The 21,180-nt window shown below is 40.3% G+C and overlaps 1 protein-coding gene across 1 annotated transcript in view; it reads left to right on the top strand.

The window, feature by feature from the left end:
* Nucleotides 1–15,893, top strand: part of LOC124718920 (carbonic anhydrase 1-like) — a 106,148-nt gene extending 90,255 nt beyond the window's left edge. The window contains exons 6-7 of the mRNA XM_047244575.1: nt 324–551; nt 15,666–15,893. Coding sequence (XP_047100531.1) covers nt 324–551; nt 15,666–15,836 — 399 coding nt within the window. The 3' untranslated portion in view covers nt 15,837–15,893. The remainder of the gene's footprint in view (nt 1–323; nt 552–15,665) is intronic.
* Nucleotides 15,894–21,180: the final 5,287 nt, after the last annotated feature.

Here is a 21,180-nt window from a genome sequence, read left to right as displayed (position 1 = left end):
TCTCAGTGAAGTGTCTTGATGTCTATCGAGAGATGGCAGCGCAATTGAAAGAATTGAGGAACAAAGTGGTGTATTTAAATTGTGAATAAAACCATCCTGCTTTCAGAAAATAAATGTTGCATTATTTGCTGGACAAACTTCATAGAAGATTTTATCTTCAGACAAGAAAATAATTATATAACTTTATTTTTTTTTTCGAGGTTATAATTAAGGCTTTGTGACTACCTCTCGTATGATAGGTGAATACAAATTCGACAGAGATCCCCAGTTGTAGGCACGATTGGTGGGATCTGACCTGACTGACATGTACACTGGTTTTGCAGCACAACGAAAACGGCAACCCAGTGCTGCCTCCAGTTGTGTGGGCACTGCAGCGCATCCAGAATTATGGTGATGTGACCAACCTGGACACCAGGTTGGCCCTCGAATCACTTCTGCCCAACGACAGGCACCTGTACTACACGTACCCTGGATCACTGACGACACCGCCCTGTGATCAAGCCGTCACCTGGATCATCTTCCACCAGCATGTCCCCGTCTCCAGCGAGCAGGTAGTACTGCACCATTTTATGTAACGTACAGTGTACAATGGTACGATTATATGGTTGGGAACAGGGGTATCAAACAAAATTTGTAATATTATAACGTCTTGGATGGAGAGTCATCAACATAAGTAGAAGTTACTTCAGATGTACTCCCAGGAAGTGTGTATTGGGATGCTTGCTGTTCATGTTGCAATGTAACAAACCGAGATTCGCCAATTGAAGAACACGATACACACGATTGATACACATTATGATGCACTTCCATATTTCAGTTTTCGTAGCTAATGTTTCAATTTTTATATGAAGACCTTGACTCTGCATGTGATGAGGAACAAGCTGGTTGTTTTCAGAAGCTGTGCATTAAAGTTTCGCTCAGATCTCATAAATAAGATGTTTCAAGTACATCCATTGTGTTTCCTGTAATTCAGATGGGTGTCTATTTTCAAATATTTCTAGAATAACGACTTTTTCAGAAATTGCACATGAAAGATTCAATGAAATCTCAGAGAAGATATTTTAAATACATCCACCATTATTTTTAAATTCAGATTGGCCTTCGTTTTCAAATATTTAAAGTAACAATGTAATTTTGAAACGGTAAAATCTACCCAAAATTTTCTTCTTAAAAATTCGTCAATGTTGCTTAACACTATTTACGTACAAATTCAGTACAACTGACATTGACTTCCCCACTGTTCACTTGCTGAGCAAGTTAACGAAGCATTATTCTGAAAACTCTCAAATATACAAATCTAAAAGGTTCGAATTGTTGCACTTTATGATACTAATATATGCACTACCGACATTTGCAACAATAAAGTATTACAACCCCAAAAATTAATCTGCAATTCTGCACAATATAAAATAAAGTTTAGCTAGCATCTTACTACAGCATGTACACAATGTTAAGGATGGGCTGTAACATTTCTGCCATCACTCTGTCACTTAAATTCAAGTAATCTGTGGTAGGGGACACAATTCAACACTGCTTGCGTGATTAGCAATAACTTCTGACACGTTGCACCCTCAGGAATATATTCAGAATCTTTATTTGAGTCACAGTTATCCTCAGATTCCCAGTATCATCCATAAGAGCAGTTTTCTGGCATGGATGCTACTACTGGTAGTCACATTTTGGCAGCTACCACTGTTTATACAAGCACATCTTATCGAAGTTGTCATCAACGAGAATACGAAATTAGAGATGAGATGCCACTTCTCAGTTTTGTCGTGGAACTACCAAATATTATGAATTAAGCATATCACGTATCATGTTTTGCATGTGTCATCGAATGGGTACCATTATTTGCAGGTGACATCTTCATAAATATTTATTGATAGTATTAAATTATTACTATCCAATTCTGCTCATTTTTCTGTAAGTTTTCTTTTGTTTTCATTCTATATTTTATAAATGCAGCAACAGACCAGATGAAACAATCATAGATATATGCAGGAAACTGTCTAATATGTCCTCCTATCTGCAGCCAATTATGTAACTGCAATAGTGCAGTGGACTTAAAATAATAATATCTACATAAAAAATTCTTAGTATAACACATTTTTAAAATTGACTAAAAAGTATAAAATAATTTCTCCTAGACCTATACATATTCCTAACCCCATACAGATAGTCCTGAAAATTTGTGCTTGTGAATTTGTAGGCACTATAAAAATATATGTAGAATAAAATACCATGAAAATATTAAAAAGTGTGGGGCACATCAAATTGTTATAGTAAGTTGGTGAACTATTCATGTACGAATAATGTATGAGATTTTCACTCTGCAGCGGAGTGTGCGCTGAATAATGTATTGGATGTACCCCATGTTTTTCATTTGAAATTCTACAAATATTTTCACAGCTTTTAAAAATTCACAAGCACAGATTTTTAGAAGTATCTGTATGGAATTAGGAATCAGTGTGGGGCTAGGAGAAATTGTTTTATATTTTTTTGTCCATTTTAGAAGTGTACTATATTAGAAAGCTTTTTTAAAAATAAGTATCTTCTGCGTTTTAGTCTTCTGTGCATTAAATTTTTCAATCAATTTGAGACATTTTAATGAGATTACAACAGAAATATGTAGTAAATTTCGGTATTATTTCAGTTTTCTCTTCACTTGGGTCAACTAATTCACTGCTCCCTCCTCCGATTACCTCATGTAAAGACCTTGAAGGTAAAGAACGACGAGCTCACACAGGGGCTTCACCAGTAATCGTTCTTACCACAAAACATTTGCAAGTAGAACAGAAAAAGTGGGAAATAGCAGTGGTATACCCTCCGCCACATACCAGACACGAAATCGGGTTAACATTGCACTATCATCGAGTTCTGCGCTATGTTGATAGGTTCAAGTCTTAAACATATCAGGAAATGATAGTGGTAAACAAAGTATGCTCCGCCACATACCAGAGAAGAAATCCAGTTCTGAGCTATGTTGAAAGTTTCAAGTCTCTTAGCTCATCGGAAAACGATAGTGGTAAACAAAGTACCCTCCATAACACACCAGACAAGAAAACGAGTTAATACTGCATTGTCATTCAGTTCTGAGATATGCTGATCAAGTCATTGGGAAGCAATTTTAAAATCAATTTGTGATACCTCTAATTAGTGGTAAAAGAAACGATATAGACTTAAAGTATGTTTATCACAAGTAGTGTATTGAAATTTTAGATTTCTCGGTGACATATAAAGATTTCATGAACTACTATATAAAGGAAAGACGTCATGTTATCTGTCTCTTATCGCTTGTGCTTTTGGTCTTGTTGCTTAGCTCCTGTCTTTTCTTGCACTGTAGTTCTGTATGCCACTCGATGTATAGTGGGTTGCTGCCTATTCATGTAAGTTCATTAACGTTAAATAATAATTAACAGTGTTGAATTTTAAAAATTTGTTCATGCTTTGGAACGGAAATCTTTTCCTCTCCTTACCATTTACGTAACTGTGGCCAATTTTGTATGGGTGGAAGCTCATGTGGTATTTCAGTTTCATTCTAAAAGTAGGTTAAAATTCGTTTTCTTTCATATTGCGCACTCTGAACATCCTGCATTTTAATGTTACGTATGATGTCTGATTTTTTAACACAGCATGGTTATCTTTGATTGTTGAAAATTTATCTTTATCTAAAACTGCAGTAGCAGAAGCTTGCATTAACTGTGCCTTGAGCACGACTAAGTGATATTTGAGAATTAAAAGAATTTTCAATTTATTTCGAGTCAGAAAGAAAAATATTTAATACCCATACCACAGATAATTTTTCGTAACTGTAAAATACGAGGTAAGTCAATTATTATGCGCAAAGTAGTTACAAAATTTTATTGTAATCAAATAGGAAACGTATAAGAACATCAATTTTCGACAGACTCCTTGCGTTTCAATGCACTTGGTCCATCGTTGTACAAGCCTCCTGATGCCCTCATAAAAGGAGGTTCTCTGTTGAGCTGCGAGCCAGGAATGCACCGCTTCTTTCACTGCTTCGTCCGAGGCAAATCTACGGCCCCTTAATGCCCGTTTGAGTGGACCAAACAAGTGATAGAAGGAGCAAGATCGGGACTATATGGAGGATGATCCAGTACTTCAAATCTGAGTTTCTGGAGCGCTTCAGCAGTGTGGGCAGCAGTATGCGGACGGGCATTGTCGTGCAACAACACAACACTTTTTGACAGCAATCCTCGGCGTTTGCTTCGAATTGCAGGCTTTGGCCTGGCAGTAAGCATCTCACTGTAACGTACCCTGTCTATTGCTGTGCCCCTTTCTCCATAATGTTCCAGTACTGGACCTTGCACGTCCCAAAAAACCGTAAGAATCAGTTTTCTTGCGGATGGTTGGGTCTTTAACTTTTTCTTGCACAGAGAATTTGGATGTTTCCAGTCCACACTCTGCTGTTTACTCTCCGGCTCGTAATGATGGATCCATGTTTCGTCACCAGTAATGATTCTGTCTAAAAAGTTGTCCCCTTCGTTCCCACAGAGATCCAAATGTTTTTGCAGATGTCCAAGCGCGTTTGTTTATGCAATTGTGTGAGTTGTTTTGGGACCCATCTTGCACACACTTTATGAAACCCAAGTCTTTTGTGGATGATTTTGTGGGCAGAACCGTGACTAATTTGTAAACAATGTGCCACTTCGTCAATAGTTCATCGTCTGTCTAAGAATCATTTCACTTGAACGCTCAATGGTTTCTTCATTTGTGTTGGTAAAACAGTCGTCCGGCTCCTTCATCGTGCGAAACACTTGTGCGACGATTTCGGAATTTTTCAATCCATTCGTAGACACTACACTGTGGCGAAATACTGTTCCTGTACTGTACCGAAAGTCTTCGATAAATTTCGGCCCCTGATACGCCTTCCGACCACAAATAAGTGATCACTGAACGTTGCTCTTCTTTGGTGCAGCCATGATTAACAGCACAGCAGCGATAACGAAACTTTGAAAATTGCAAAGATATAATGACAAATGAACAAAGCATGCGTCATCAACGTAAAACGACAGTACTACGAAAATAAAGAAAAATATAACTAAATTGCGGATAATAATTGACTTACCCTCGTATATTTAAGATCTCAAAATAATAATTCCTAGCATCACGATATTTTCACATTACATAAAGGATATAGCTGAAGTGTAACTTATACCATTAATTGTAGAAACACAAGTTCATAATAATAAAAGGTATTATAACTGTTTAGAGAGATATTTTCTCAATTCCCTGTAATAAAATGACTCAAGTGATAAGAAAGCAGTAATAGGAACCAGTTTAAATTGCAAAAACCGGTCCCAAACAAATAGACAAGAAAGCGACCTAATGAAAAGATGTTTGTGTTTTCACAACAGGAACATACTGAATCACAAAAATAAAATACTTACTTGGTAGGTGTCAATGGTCGACCAGAAGTATATGCTGCAGGACAAATTGTTGTTGTTGTTGTGGTCTTCAGTCCTGAGACTGGTTTGATGCAGCTCTCCATGCTACTCTATCCTGTGCAAGCTTTTTCATCTCCCAGTACCTACTGCAACCTACATCCTTCTGAATCTGCTTAGTGTATTCATCTCTTGGTCTCCCTCTACGATTTTTACCCTCCACACTGCCCTCCAATACTAAATTGGTGATCCCTTGATGCCTCAGAACATGTCCTACCAACCGATCCCTTCTTCTGGTCAAGTTGTGCCACAAACTTCTCTTCTCCCCAATCCTATTCAATACTTCCTCATTAGTTATGTGATCTACCCATCTAATCTTCAGCATTCTTCTGTAGCACCACATTTCGAAAGCTTCTATTCTCTTCTTTTCCAAACTATTTATCGTCCATGTTTCACTTCCATACATGGCTACACTCCATACGAATACTTTCAGAAATGACTTCCTGACACTTAAATCAATACTGGATGTTAACAAATTTCTCTTCTTCAGAAACGCTTTCCTTGCCATTGCCAGCCTACATTTTATATCCTCTCTACTTCGACCATCATCAGTTATTTTGCTCCACAGAGCGAGAAACATCGTTTTTCATTTCGCGTAAATGTGTAATCACTCGACACTTTGAACAAGAAGACAGCATCCAAATTTCACAAACTGTGTTAGTAATTGATACAAATATAGCACACCACTGATACGAACTTGAAGTCTTTGCAGTTACCCTGGATCATGAAGCAAATACCCTTTCGTCTCGCATCCATTTTCATATAAATGATTATCAGTTATCAGCAATTTTGTATGGTCAAAATTTTAACTTATGAACTTTATCTACAACGATGAATTCAACGTTCACAAAGTTTTAGTTATGACAACATATTCTGCGTAAACGAATGACCCATTTGAGATAACGATTTTCGTTAAACAGGAAACTTACCTGTACAAAGTTTCATAAGATTAATTTTTAACAATGGAATAAGAAACACAAAAATTTTGAAAGAAGTCGTTAACCAGTTTTATTAGTGCCTTTTACTAATGTACAAATACTGAAATACTACTGGTGTATACATCAATGCATCTTTAAGACCGCGTTAAAGCTTATGAATATTTGAACTACTTATATTTTGACGATTAACTATGAGGTTTACAATGTTTTTGAGAAACTTCTATTCTAAAATTCAACGTATTTTATACCAAACATTGCATTACATGAACGAATATCTGCCTTCCTGGATATGAAGCTGTTGAACTTACCCAAGACAAAAATTTTCACGCAATGTTCCAGTTTGTACAGATTCGTAATTGTGTGTAAGAAATGATATGATAGACTTTATCTTTGCAGATAATGATTTCAAATGTTGTTTAATGACTAATATGTATGAAAGAAAGTACCAATTCCGTAAAAATACAGCAACATAATAAAATATATAATGTATGGTGTACCATACTTCACTAGGAACCCGTATTGACTGCTCCTATGTGAATTTGCTATCAGGCATTTCATTCACCGTTCCCCTAATTGTCTGTTTACCTCTCATTTGGAATTCGTGCTTTTCATCTTCTATTTTAAAGACTTATAACACTATATTTATAGTAAACAATGATTCAGCTACTTACAGAGTTAACAGGAACAGTCTGAAAAATTGTAAGTGAAGTCGTGCTAAATATAATTATTAAGAAGAAAACTTTATACTTTGCGCCATTTATGACTTAATTAACAGTGAAATTAGCTAATCAGGCCACTGCATGCGCAAATTCAAGTGGCCCGCCGGAGACAGCAAATGTGTTCTTAGTTTGTTTTCCTCAAACCGCACAAGAGCAGGATACAAAAATTGGACATGGGATTGAATTCGAGCCAAATGCTGAACAGTCTCGGCTGCTATCATTTACATTACAAGAACGGTAGTATCTGGTAGACCTCTTGAATTTGCGCGCACAATGACTTGACTGACTAACTTCAGTACTCATTTAATCGGAAACGGCGCAACGTATCTAATTTTTTTTCTTAATAGTTATTTCTCAGCACATTCTTACCCTGCAGTACCCTCGAAAGCTTTTCAGACTGCTTCTGACAGCCCTGTATAATGAACTACTGTCTTTAAAAAATCTTCACTGACATCCTACATATTTTGATAATATTTCGAAGTGGTGCAAATACTGGCAAGTTTCTTTAAAATATTCAGAAATGTACAGTTGCGTAAACCGAAAAACGCTGACAAGTACTATCCCACGACTACAGCATCAGTGAGTCATAACTGGATTCAGCTGACTTGTAAAAATACCTGGATGTAACAATTTCGATGAGAATATTGAGAAACACTGCGTGTTAATCGCTGTATTGTGTACCGAGGACACTGTGATCACTTTACATCTGTATCTGCCATCCAAGAACATTCTGTGTCGTGCCACACCGTTGGTCGAAGACCCGGAGTAGCTGGAATAGGTAATTACCGTCCCATGCACAGGTTGCCATTATCGTCACAACACAAATGGAGTAGTGTCATGACTGGAAAGCGTGGACTGCCAATGAATGGCGTTGCATTGTGTTCAACATTGAATTGTGGTTATGCACCACACCAGATGAACATTGTTGGTAAATATGGTAGAGACCTGGCAAGACGTCAGACATTCTTCCAATGTTTTTGAGAGGCATAGCAATGTTACTAAAGGTGTCTTGGTGTCCGAAATCATTAGGTTTGAATTCAAGTCATGGCATGTAGGTATTGGGGAAACTATAACAACACGACAGGAGTGGAAAAGTTTCTAGCCTTGTTGTTGTTGTTGTCTTCAGTCCTGAGACTGGTTTGATGCAGCTCTCCATGCTACTCTATCCTGTGCAAGATTCTTCATCTCCCAGTACTTACTGCGACCTACATCCTTCTGAATCTGCTTAGTGTATTCATCTCTTGGTCTCCCTCTACGATTTTTACCCTCCACGCTGCCCTCCAATACTAAATTGGTGATCCCTTGATGCCTCAGAACATGTCCTACTAACCGGTCCCTTCTTCTAGTCAAGTTGTGCCACAAATTCCTCTTCTCCCCAATTCTATTCAATATCTCCTCATTAGTTATGTGATCTACCCATCTAATCTTCAGCATTCTTCTGTAGCACCACATTTCAAAAGCTTCTATTCTCTTCTTGTCCAAACTATTTATCGTCCATGTTTCACTTCCATACATAGCTACACTCCATACAAATACTTTCAGAAACGACTTCCTGACACTTAAATCTATACTCTATGTTAGCAAATTTCTCTTCTTCAGAAACGCTTTCCTTGCCATTGCCAGTCTACATTTTATATCCTCTCTACTTCGACCATCATCAGTTATTTTGCTTCCCAAATAGCAAAACTCCTTTACTACTTTAAGCGTCGCATTTCCTAATCTAATTCCCTCAGCATCACCCGACTTAATTCGACTACATTCCATTATCCTCGTTTTGCTTTTGTTGATGTTCATCTTATATCCTCCTTTCCAAGACACTGTCCATTCCGTTCAACTGCTCTTCCAAGTCCTTTGCTGTCTCTGACAGAATTACAATGTCATCGGCGAATCTCAAAGTTTTTATTTCTTCTCCCTGGACTTTAATACCCACTCCAAATATTTCTTTTGTTTCCTTTACTGCTTGCTCCATATACAGATTGAATAACATCGGGGACAGGCTACAACCCTGTCTCACTCCCTTCCCAACCGCTGCTTCCCTTTCATGCCCCTCGACTCTTATAACTGCCATCTGGTTTCTGTACAAATTGTAAATAGCCTTTCGCTCCCCTGTTCTAGCCTTACAAATAAAGAAAGACATAAATTTCACAACACCCATTTATTTTTCAATATAATACAGACTAACATATTTGTGGGCTCGATCAGGTAACTTCTTCAAACCATTCTAATAAAAGGTCTTCGATGCCAAGTTCAACCAAGCATTCACAACATCATCACTATCAAATCGTCGTTCTCTGAGGTCTCTTTTTTTGGTTTGACTAAAGAAAAAAGTCTGATGCAATGACATCTGGAGAATATGGTGGATGATGTAATTATTCGAACCCAAAGTCACACAGAGTTTCCAGTGTTGCGAGGGCTTTGTGCGTTGGTGCATTGTTGTGATGCAAAAGAAATCTGCTCGCCAATTTTTCTGCATTTTTTTCTTTATCTCTTCCCTATGGCGCAGGATAGTGTGATGCATTGATAATTACGCCCTTTTGCAAGTAATCCACCATAATTACTCATTCTGCATCCCAGAGGAGCGATGCCATCACCTTACCGGCAAATTTTTGCACCCAGATTTTTTTTTGTGGGTAGGGGATGAAGGATGTTTCCATTGTTGTGACTTGTCTCAGGATCAAAGTGGAGACCACACGTTTCGTCCATTGTCACATACCTTGCTAGAAAGCCACCTTTTTCACTTCAGATTTGCAGACGATTTTTTCACAACACTGCACATGTTCCCGTCTCTGATCTGCATTCAGGTCTTTCAGTACTCATCGAGATGAAACTTTCTGCATTCCCAAAATATCCAAAACAATGTCATGAGCACCCACATGGGAGATTCCAATGTAGTTTCAATCTGTTGCGACGTTGTTCGAGGAACCTGCAAAATCGTATCTTGAATTGCAGTCACTGTTTTAATGACAGGCCTTCCACTCCTTGGCGCATCTTCCGCACTCGTTCCTGCACGTTTGAAGTCGGATATCCAGATTTTCACTGTTGCATAAGACGGAGCACCATCCTTAAAAGTATTCCGCACGTCCTCCGCAATTTCCTTTGGCGTTATTTCGTTCAAACGAAGATATTCAATCACAACACGCTTGTTGATTCTCTCGATACTCTCCATTTTGTTTACACTACGGTAGAACACAGCCTAGCGGCAAAACTAATGAAGCTGGAGCCGCAAAATTTGACTTGCATACCTACAGAGGGTCACTATGGTGTTGTTTGAGCGAGACCTTTCGGTAACTATCTCGAGCAAGAAACTTTTAGACCGCTCCTCATAGTAATACAATGGTATGCCACAGACAACCTACATCCTCATCTATTATCTCTTATTGGATAGCACAACAGCATGTTTCGGACACCTTCTGACCTCACGTACTATCTTTCAAAGCAATGGTATTGTGGTGTCATTTTTCAGCAGCCAGTGCTCATCTACACACAGCATGTGTTTCTATGAACTGTCTGCATGATGTCAAGGTACTGTTGTGGCCACAAAGATCTACAGACCTATCTCCAACAGAACATAAGTGGGACACCTCAGTCTTCAGACTATCGCAGAGCCAGTATCGACTATATGAAGGACCAGTGAAACAGTTGTGGGGCAGTTTGCCTCAGGAGAGAATATAATGACTTCATAACACCTTACAGTGAATCAATGCATGCACCGAGGCCAGAGGTGGGAACAACTACACAGTGATAAGTGGGCTCATACTGCCACATTGTTTCCAAATTTGACTTGTTTTTGCAATCACTGCATTAACATCACATACTCTCCCTACACATGCAGTTCCATTTTGTTTTCCCCTCCTTTTTTGGGTGCTCTACCTGTTTTTTACCAAGAAGTAAAGTATATTGGGGCGGACTCCAGCTACAGAATGCAAATATGAAAAACACTATATATAGAGGGTGGTCCATTGATAGTGATCGGGCGAAATATCTCACGAAATAAGCATCAAACGAAAAAACTACAAAGAACGAAACTCGTCTAGTTTGAAGGGGGAAACCAGATAGCGTTATGGTTGGCCCACTAGATGGTGCTGTCATAGGTCAAACGGATACCAACTGTGTTTTTTAAAATAGGAACCCTCATTTTTTATCACATATTCGCGTAGTACGTAAAGAAATATGAATGTTTTAGTTGGACCACTTTTTTCGGTTTGTGATAGATGGTGCTGTAATAGTCACAAACGTATAAGTACGTGGTATCACTTAACATTCCGCCAGTGCGGACGGTATTTGCTTCGTAATACATTACCCGTGTTAAGATGGACCGTTTACCAATTGCGGGAAACGTTGATATCGTGTTGATGTATGGCTTTTGTGATCAAAATGCCCAACGGGTGTGTGCTATGTATGCTGCTCGGCACCCTGCACGACATCATCCAAGTGTGTGGACTGTTCGCCGGATAGTTACGTTATTTAAGGTAACAGGAAGTGTTCAGCCACATGTGAAACGTCAACCACGACCTGCAACAAATGATGATGCCCAAGTAGGTGTTTTAGCTGCTGTCACAGCTATTCTGCACATCAGTAGCAGACAAATTGCGCGAAAATTGGGAATCTGAAAGACGTCAGTGTTGAGAATGCTACATCAACATCGATTGCACCCATACCATATTTCTATGCACCAGGAATTCCATAGCGACGACTTTGAACATCGTGTACAGTACTGCCACTGGACACAAGAGAAATTACGGGACAATGACACATTTTTTTGCACGCATTCTATTTAGTGACAACGCGTCATTAACCAACAGCGGTAACATAAACTGGCATAATATGCACTATTGGGAAACGGAAAATCCACAATGGCTGCGACAAGTGAAACATCACCGACCTTGGTGGGTTAATGTGTGGTGCGGCATTATGGGAGGAAGGATAATTGGCCCCCATTTTATCGGCGGCAATCTAAATTGTGCAATGTATGCTGATTTCCTACGTAATGTTCTACCGATTTTACTACAAGATGTTTCACTGCATGACAGAATGGTGATGTACTTCCAACATGATGGATGTCCGGCACATAGCTCGCGTGCGGTTGAAGCGGTATTGAATAGCGTATTTCATGACAGGTGGTTTGGTCGCCGAAGCACCATACCATGGCCCGCACGTTCACCGGATCTGACGTCCCCAGATTTCTTTCTGTGGGGAAAGTTGAGGATATTCACTATCATGATCCACAGACAACACCTGACAACATGCGTCAGCACACTGTCAATGCATGTGTGAACATTACGGAAGGCGAACTACTCGCTGTTGAGCGGAATGTCCTACACGCATTGCCAAATGCATTGAGGTTGCTGGACATCATTTTGATCATTTATTGCATTAATGTGGTATTTACAGGTAATGATAGGTTCACAAAGATACATGTATCACAATGTAAGAACCGAAATAAAATGTTCAAACGTACCTATGTTCTGTATTTGAATTCAAAAAACCTATCTGTTACCAACTGTTTGTCTAAAATTTTGAGCCATATGTTTGTGACTATTACAGCCTCATCTATCACAAAGCGAAAAAAGTGGTCCAACTAAAACATTCATATTTCTTTACATACTACTCGAATATGTAATAAAAAAATGGCGGTTCCTATTTAAACAAAACACAGTTGATATCCGTTTGCCCTATGGCAGCGACATCTGGCGGGCCAACCATAGCGCCATCTGGTTTCCTCCTTCAAGCTAGACAAGTTTCGTTCTTTGTAGTTTTTTCGTCTGATACTTATTTCGTCAGATATTTGGCCCAGTCACGATCAATAGACCACCCTCTAATATACTACACTAGAAGAAATGCCCCTAACGAACTAATTAACTAATTATATATATAGTTAATTACTAGTTAATTAGTTCGTTAGGGGCATTTCTTCTAGTGTTTTTCATATTTGCATCATTCTGTAGCTAGAGTCCGCCCCAAACAAATAGTGCTCATCACGACTTTCATATGAAGCCCAGAGCTGATGGAAAGCGTGAATTTGTTTACTGTTGCAAACAAAATTATTTTTAAAGCAGAATTTTACGTGCCCATTCGATAGAGCTCTTCCAAATTAGCCTGGTGCAATATTTATGATATTGATACGGTATGTTTTGCAGCGACGGTAAAACATGAAGGATACGCAGTACCCCAACAGAGACAGCGGTGCTCTGGTGCGCGCTGACTGCTACCGCCATGCATGGAGCGCTGCTGGATTGCTGTTTATTCTTTGCATTTTATCGCCTCTGTTTGCCCATATCACGAATATCGGACTAGGATAATTTGGGAGTGCTCTGTCTAACGAGCACATAAAATTCTGATTTAAAAAGAATTCTGTTTGTAATGGAAGACAAACCAATGCTATCTGTTGACAATGGGCGTCGCATGAGACAAGAAGTATCTGTTTTGCTATTATCTGCTGAAACACCAAATAAAATGCGCCTGACGATTCTTAAGAGAAACACCTGACTATAGCATCGGGTGAGAGAACCGATATGGCCTGTGCAGTGTACAACACACTAAGGTTGCTTGAGTGATGTGTCATTTACTGTGTGACCATTAATATATACTTCTATTGTCAACAGGTCATTATTCCTTGTTAGAAATTGTTAGATTCTTTGTGACCTTAAGACTGAAACTGTTAGCTGTCAACAATTGTAGGCATTTTCAGATAGCATCTGACATGACTACTAAATTTGAGTTGGGACCCGTGAGTAGTGTGTTTGTGTCATCTATGAGCATTACGGTGGTTTTAATTGTCTTTAAAGTCACTGCAGTATCATTTAAGCAGAGTGTGATAATTATCAGACCCAGCACTGACCCTTGTGGGAACCTATATTTTAGAAAGATTAAGGTGTTTACAAAGGTGTGTAGATCGTCGTTTATTCCATTTTGTTTTTGTGTGCTAGTGGAATAGGTCATAGTGTTGCTTATGATTTCCATACTGGGAAAGGTGTGAAATCATTAGAAAGCTAGCCATATTGTTAACTACCAATGTGACTCACCAGTTTTCTATTACCTTCTCTTATATCTCACAATACCTCTTTTTGAAAGTCCTGTGTAATGCACATATTGCAGGAACCTCCACTATGTACCTCAGGTAGTTGGAGCAAAAGTTAATGTGGTTAATTATTTTAATTACAGCCACTTACAGATGCTGCTTAAGTTACATTATTTGGTGTATCCAACTACCCCTGTTAAAGATCATTATCTACTGAACTGTTAACAATTTCAGTAATTAGTCACGACTATACTCAGCGTTTTTCTTGAACTTTCTGTCTATTAATTTTACGAAACAATGTTACATGAGTGAATCATCATCTGTCTCGATTAGAAACTGTTGTTTTTACAGAATGAAAATTTGCATATATGAAATTTGAAACTGTATCTACAGCTTTCTCTTTACTCCGCAAACCACTATACAGTGCATGGCAGAGGATATGTTCCACTGTACCAGTTCTTAGTGTTTTTTGTCATTACATTCATGTATGCCATGTACCCACCAGGATAGCCGTGAGCGCTAACGCACTGCTTCCTGGACTTGGGTAGGCGCGCCGACCCCAGATCGAATCCGCCTGGTGGATTAATGACGACGGCTGGTGTGCTGGCCAGCCTGGATGTGATTTTTAGGCGGTTTTCCACAGACTACTAGGTGAATACCGGGCTGGTCCCCACGTCCCACCTCAGTTACACGCCTCACAGACATTTGAAACACATTCACACTATTTCATGATTTACACTAGATGCAGACAGCTGGGGTACCCTAATTCCGTCCTGGGAGGTACGGGGTGGCAGCAGGAAGGGCATCCGGCCACCCCTTCCAATTAACACGCCCAATCCGATTAACCATGGCCGACCATGCGTAACCGCAGGACAAGGTGCCAACGATAGATAAAATTCATGTATGATATGTGGAATGAATTATTGTTTAAATGACTGCATGGATGCTGTAATTAATGTAATCTTGGCTTCATGAAACCTACAGTAGTGATAAGTAGGGGGCTATGGTATATTCCTAGAATCATTCTTTCAAACCAGTTCTTGAAACTTTGTAAGCAGGCTTTCTATAGTAATTTTTGTAGATGAAGTACTACAACTACCATTTTATGACACGAAAGGTGGAAATAAACACAAGTCTAAATGTAAAACAAAACAATGAAAGTTGTAACGTATCATTACATTTAGTAACCAGATGTATCCAATACTACAATAAGTAAATCTCAGTCTATTACATTATAGTGCCCAAATAGCAAAACTTGTTGACTACTTCTACTATCTCATTTCCTAATCTAATTGTGTCCACATCACCTGACTTAATTTAATTACATTTTATTAGCTTTCTTTTATATTTGTTATTATATATGCTCTACATATGATTTGATGGATCATGTTTTTGATTAAAATATGGAATTGCTTTCTTCATTAAAATGAGTGTTGTACAATGTGCAGTTTGATACTGAGGTGTACAGGAACTGTCATTGACTCACTGGGGCCACACCATACCGAGTGCATTCTGATGCCGACAGGTGGCTGCCTTCCGCACCCTGAAGACAGAGGACGGCAGCCTTTTGATCTCGAACCGGAGGCCGCTGCAGCCACTGGGCAACCGTACAGTCAGCTTGGTCAGCTTCAGCAGCAGCCGCCGCCGTGGTGCTGCCACCAGGAGAAGGGGACAGCACGGCAGGCGCCGCCAGTAGATGCCGAGCTCAGTCTTCCAGTGTATAACAGCCGTCAATAAAACTTACTGAGCAACACACTGCTTGCAACATATTCTTTCCCAGCCATTCCAGCTCATCTAGTATACCCTCCTATCTAATTTGGAGCATAAAGCTGAAAGAAAAAGAAAAAGAAGGGAGAGGGAGAATGAGTGAGTGAGTGAGTGAAAGGTGGAGGAGGAGGAGGAGGAGGAGGAGGAGGAGGAGGAGGAGGAGGAGAAGAAGAAGAAGAAGAAGAATCCACATAATGGTTTGACAGGAGGAGTATATACACTGACAGAAAAAAATTGCAACATTAAAAATTATTAATGCAAAGTAACTAAATTTTGGGAATACATCTGTTTAGGTAACATATTTAAGTGATTAGTATTGCAAAGGTCATAGGTTAATTTATGTGCGAGATAAGCCATTGAAAATGTGAAATACTGGTACATAATAAGCTGTGTAACCAGCAGAACATTGAGTGCAAGCTTGCGATAGCGCACACATTGTGTTGTCAGATGTCAGGTAGTGGGGTGAATTTCCAAGCCTGTTGTACTTAGACAGTGAAGGGACAGTAAATGGTGTTTGTGGATGACGATGGAGTAGTTGCCTGATGTCCCATATACAGGGTGGTCGGAAATTACCATTACAAACTAGGACTTGTAGAGGGTAGTGAGTACAGAACATTTTGAATAGGAGCCCATGTCTGGACTCTTATTGTTTCTGTTCTATGACAGTTTCAATTCAGATGTGTACCTCATCAATGTCTGCTTAGGGCAACAGAAATGTCTCAGAGTTCCCTGTCCTGGTATGCAACAGGGTAGACACGATGACATGTACTACGTCAAAAGATCCCCATATGTCATTTATTGTCCACTTTGCTGTGAGATTGAGTCAATAACTGTGCATCATCAATAGAGGAAACATGGTGCAGGACACGTTTGGAGAATACACAGACGTGCTCCTTGCGTATGGCGAAGCTGGAGGTAACAGAAGAGCTGCTAGTATGCTGTATCATGAACGTTTTCCACACCGCCACACTCCATCGCACAAACTGTTTGCCAAAGATACACAATGGCTACGAGAAACGGGTACCTTCAGCATGAGGAGGCAACTCCACACTCCCGAATTTGAAGAAGGTGTACTGCGTCGCATTGAAGATAGACCATCAACGAGTTCACGAACAATTGCATGTGCAATGGCTGTTGGTCACAGTACCATCTTGGATGTCCTGCATGAGCAACAATTACATCCGTACCACTTACAAAGGGTACACACTATGGGTCCAAAGGACTTTCCACAATGTATTGCCTTCTAAACATGGTTCCTGCACCATTGCGTTGACGCGCCCCTGTTTCCACAATGAGTTCTCTTCACAGATGAATGCAGGTTCACAAGGGATTGTGTTCTGGATGCTCAAAATAGCCATGTCTGGGCGGATGAAAACCCTCATGCCACGCATGTTCAGTGATTTCAAGACAGGTTTGGAATTAACGTGTGGGCGGGTATTCTGGACGGTCATGTGGCTGGACCATACCTCCTTCCATCCAAGCTCACGGGCCCCGCATACTTAGTCTTCCTACGACAAGTAATGGACCCATTCTTGGAAGCTGTGCCACTGAATGTCAGTCAGGAAATGTGGTTTCAGCATGATGGAGCACCACCTCAATTTTCACTGGCTGTCAGGAGGCATCTCAACGGATGGTATGGTGAAAGATGGATAAGCCATGGTGGTCCAACCGCATGGCCACCACAATCGCCGGATTTAACCCCTATGGACTACTTCATGTGGGGTCGTATGAAGAGCCTAATCTATGAGACACCTATAGAGACAGACGAAGATCTGCTGGCACAAGTTCTGGCCACTGCACAAGACACTGAAGAGACATCAGATGGGATGGAGAGAGTGTACCGGAACATGTTTCAGAGGTACAATGTGTGTAACAATGTTGGTGGTCGCCACATCGAGCCACTGTTGTAATGCATCGGTACATTGCGGCTGGCGCCTTAGATGCTGGGTTCTTGTTGTTGTTGACTAATGTAAACCACGAGGTGTAAGTTGTAATGCAAATGCATAAGTAATAACCGAACGAGTCAGTATTCTTTTCAAATGGATTGCAACAATTGTACTGGGTCACGCCTAAGTACACTACTGGCCATTAGAACTGCTGCATCACGAAGATGACGTGCTACAAACGTGAAATTTAACCAACAGGAAGAAGATGCTGTGATATGTAAGTGATTAGCTTTTCAGAGCATTCACACAAGGTTGGCGCCGGTGGCGACACCTACAACATGCTGACATGAGGAAAGTTTCCAACTGATTTCTCATACACAAACAGCAGTTGACCAGCATTACCTGGTGAAAAGTTGTTGTGATGCCTCGCGTAAAGAGGAGAAATGCTTACCATCACGTTTCCAACTTTGATAAAGGTCAGATTGTAGCCTATCATGATTGCGGTTTATCGTATCGTGACATTGCTGCTAGCATTGGTCGAGATTGAATAATTGTTAGCAGAATATGGAATCGGTGGGTTCAGGAGGGTAATACGGAACGCCATGCTGGATCCCAATGGCCTCGTATCACTAGCATTCGAGATGACAGGCATCTTATCCGCATGGCTGTAACGGATTGTGCAGCCAAGTCTCGATCCCTGAGTCAACAGATGGGGACCCATCTGCACGAACAGTTCGACGACATTTGCAGCAGCATGGACTATCAGCTCGGAGACCATGGCTGCGATTACCCTTGACACTGCATCTCAGACAGGAGCACCTGCGATGGTGTACTCAACAACGAACCTGGGTGCACGAATGGCAAAACGTCATTTTTTCGGATGAATCCAGGTTCTGTGTTCAGCATCATGATGGTCACATCCATGTTTGGCGACATTGCGGTGAACGCACATTGGAAGCGTGAATTCGTGATCGCCATACTGGCATATCACCTGGCGTGACTGTATGGGGTGTCATTGGTTACACATCTCGGTCACCTCTTGTTCACATTGACAGCACTTTGAACAGTGGACGTTATATTTCAGATGTGTGACGACCTGTGGCTCAACCCTTCATTCGACCCCTGCAAAACCCTACATTTCAGTAGGATAATGCACGACCGCGCGTTGCAGGTCCTGTACGGGCCTTTCTGGATAGGGAAAATGTCCGACTGCTGCCCTGGCCAGCACATTATCCAGCTCTCTCACCAATTAAAAACGTCTGGTCAATGGTGGCCGAGCAACTGGCTCGTTACAATACGCCAGTCACTACTCTTGATGAACTGTGGTATCATGTTGAAGCTGCATGGGCAGCTGTACCTGTACACGCCATCCAAGCTCTGTTTGACTCAATACCCAGGCGTATCAAGGCCGTTATTATGGCCAGAGGTGGTTGTTCTGGGTACTAACTTCTCAGGATCTATGCACCCAAATTGCATGAAAATGTAATCACATGTCAGTTCTAGCATAATATATTTGTCCAATGAATACCTGTTTATCATCTGCATTTCTTCTTGGTGTAGCAATTTTAATGGCCAGTAGTGTACATTCCTCACATGGGTGTGGATGAGATAATTCTAATCATCTGCATTGAAACTGTCGTAGAATGGAAACGATTTATTTCTGGACATGGGTTCCTATTCAAAATGTTATGTACTCACTACCCTCTACATGTCCTAGAAGTTTGTAATGGGAATTTCCAACCACCTTGTGTTTGCTCAATTGGAGATAGATCTGGTGATAATGCAGGCCAAAACAACAGACTGGCACATAGAACTGCACTCAAGGTGCATGGGATAACCATGTGAGGGCTCCTGCTATACAAAATCTCGCCCCAGACCATAACTTCAGGTGTAGGTCCAGTGTGTCTAGCATGCAGACTGGTTGGGTGCAGGCCCTCAACCAGCCTCCTTTTAACCAACACACGGCCATCAGTGGCACCGAGGCAGAACCGGGTTTCATCAGAAAACTCAACAGACCTCCATGCTGCCCTCCAGTGAGCTGTTGCTTGGCACTACTGAAGTCATAAATGGCACTGGACTGGAGGCAGTGGAGTGCATGCTGCAGGGCATCTGGTTCAGAGCTATCCTAGAAGAAAACAGTTTGTAACAATTTGCTGTTTCACTGCGGTGCAACCCCTGCCCAAGTTGCTGCTGCATAGGCAGTACTGTGCACCAGAACTGTACACCAAACGTGATGGTTTTCCCTCTCAGTATTGCCATGTAACTGTACAGAACTCCATCTTCTTGCGACCATGTATTCTTGTGACCACTGCTGCCACCAAACATGTACAGTGGCTAGTCTTTCTGCATTATCACAGAAGGTAAATCCAAATTCTTTTAGCTCTCTTACATGACATTGTTCAGACTCAGTTAGGTGTTGATAATGGCATCTCTGTCACCTTGAAGGTGTTCTTGACTAACATCAATTCACCACTTCCAGTCTCACAGGTGACTAATGCTTATGACCATTACAGAGTGTATTTAAAACAAACCAGATTTGCAACATCATAGTGGCTGTACTAGTGCCACTCTTATGCAGCTGGTGTGAAATTGGAACAGATATCATCTTTCAGATATAGAAACGTGCCTACCAGCTTTCGTTCAAGTCACTCAGCTCCTGTCCGCCCCTAGTAGCTGAGTGGTCAGCACGACAGACTGTCAATCCTGCAACGGTCTACCCGACGGGAGGCCCTAGTCATACGACCATAGCACAACTCAGCTCCTTCTTGGAGGTGCAATATTTTTCTACCAGTGTAGAATCTTAATAAGCACTTATCTGTTAAATTTGGCACATTGGGTAAGATCATAAAAGGTCCATGGCATAATTCCAATTTCAAAGCAAAACATCATTTTTAACATCATATTATTATGTATTGACTCATCATTTAAAACACTGTCATAATTTCAAACTGTTGAAGAATAATACATTTTTGATTCAAACAAGTCTGCCACATAACTAATACAAAGGGAGAACTTCTCTCCAACAATCAACAACTCTCTTAGCCAACCTTGCGCCAGTCCTTATGTAGATGTGTAAAACTACAAAGTTTTTCGTTTTTACAATTTTAACTTTTATGATTTACAATGAAGAATCAAAAATCCATAATGTGTTGAGTATGAGAATATACTCTCCATAAATAAATAATACATACAAAATACTGATTTTTTTAACAGAAAACTTTCCTGTAGAAAATTTCATAAAATTTTAACAATGATTTTCAAAATATGCAAATTTACGTTAATTAATTATTAATTATATTTGTTGCATATGTTTTCAAAAGTATCAGTGCTTAAGTTTCATTAATTCATACAAAAAAATATCATTAACACCATGTAAATACAAGTTTC

The sequence above is a fragment of the Schistocerca piceifrons genome, chromosome 10, assembly GCF_021461385.2.
Source record: "Schistocerca piceifrons isolate TAMUIC-IGC-003096 chromosome 10, iqSchPice1.1, whole genome shotgun sequence".
NCBI lineage: Eukaryota > Metazoa > Arthropoda > Insecta > Orthoptera > Acrididae > Schistocerca > Schistocerca piceifrons.
This window is presented reverse-complemented; position numbering and strand designations above follow the sequence as displayed.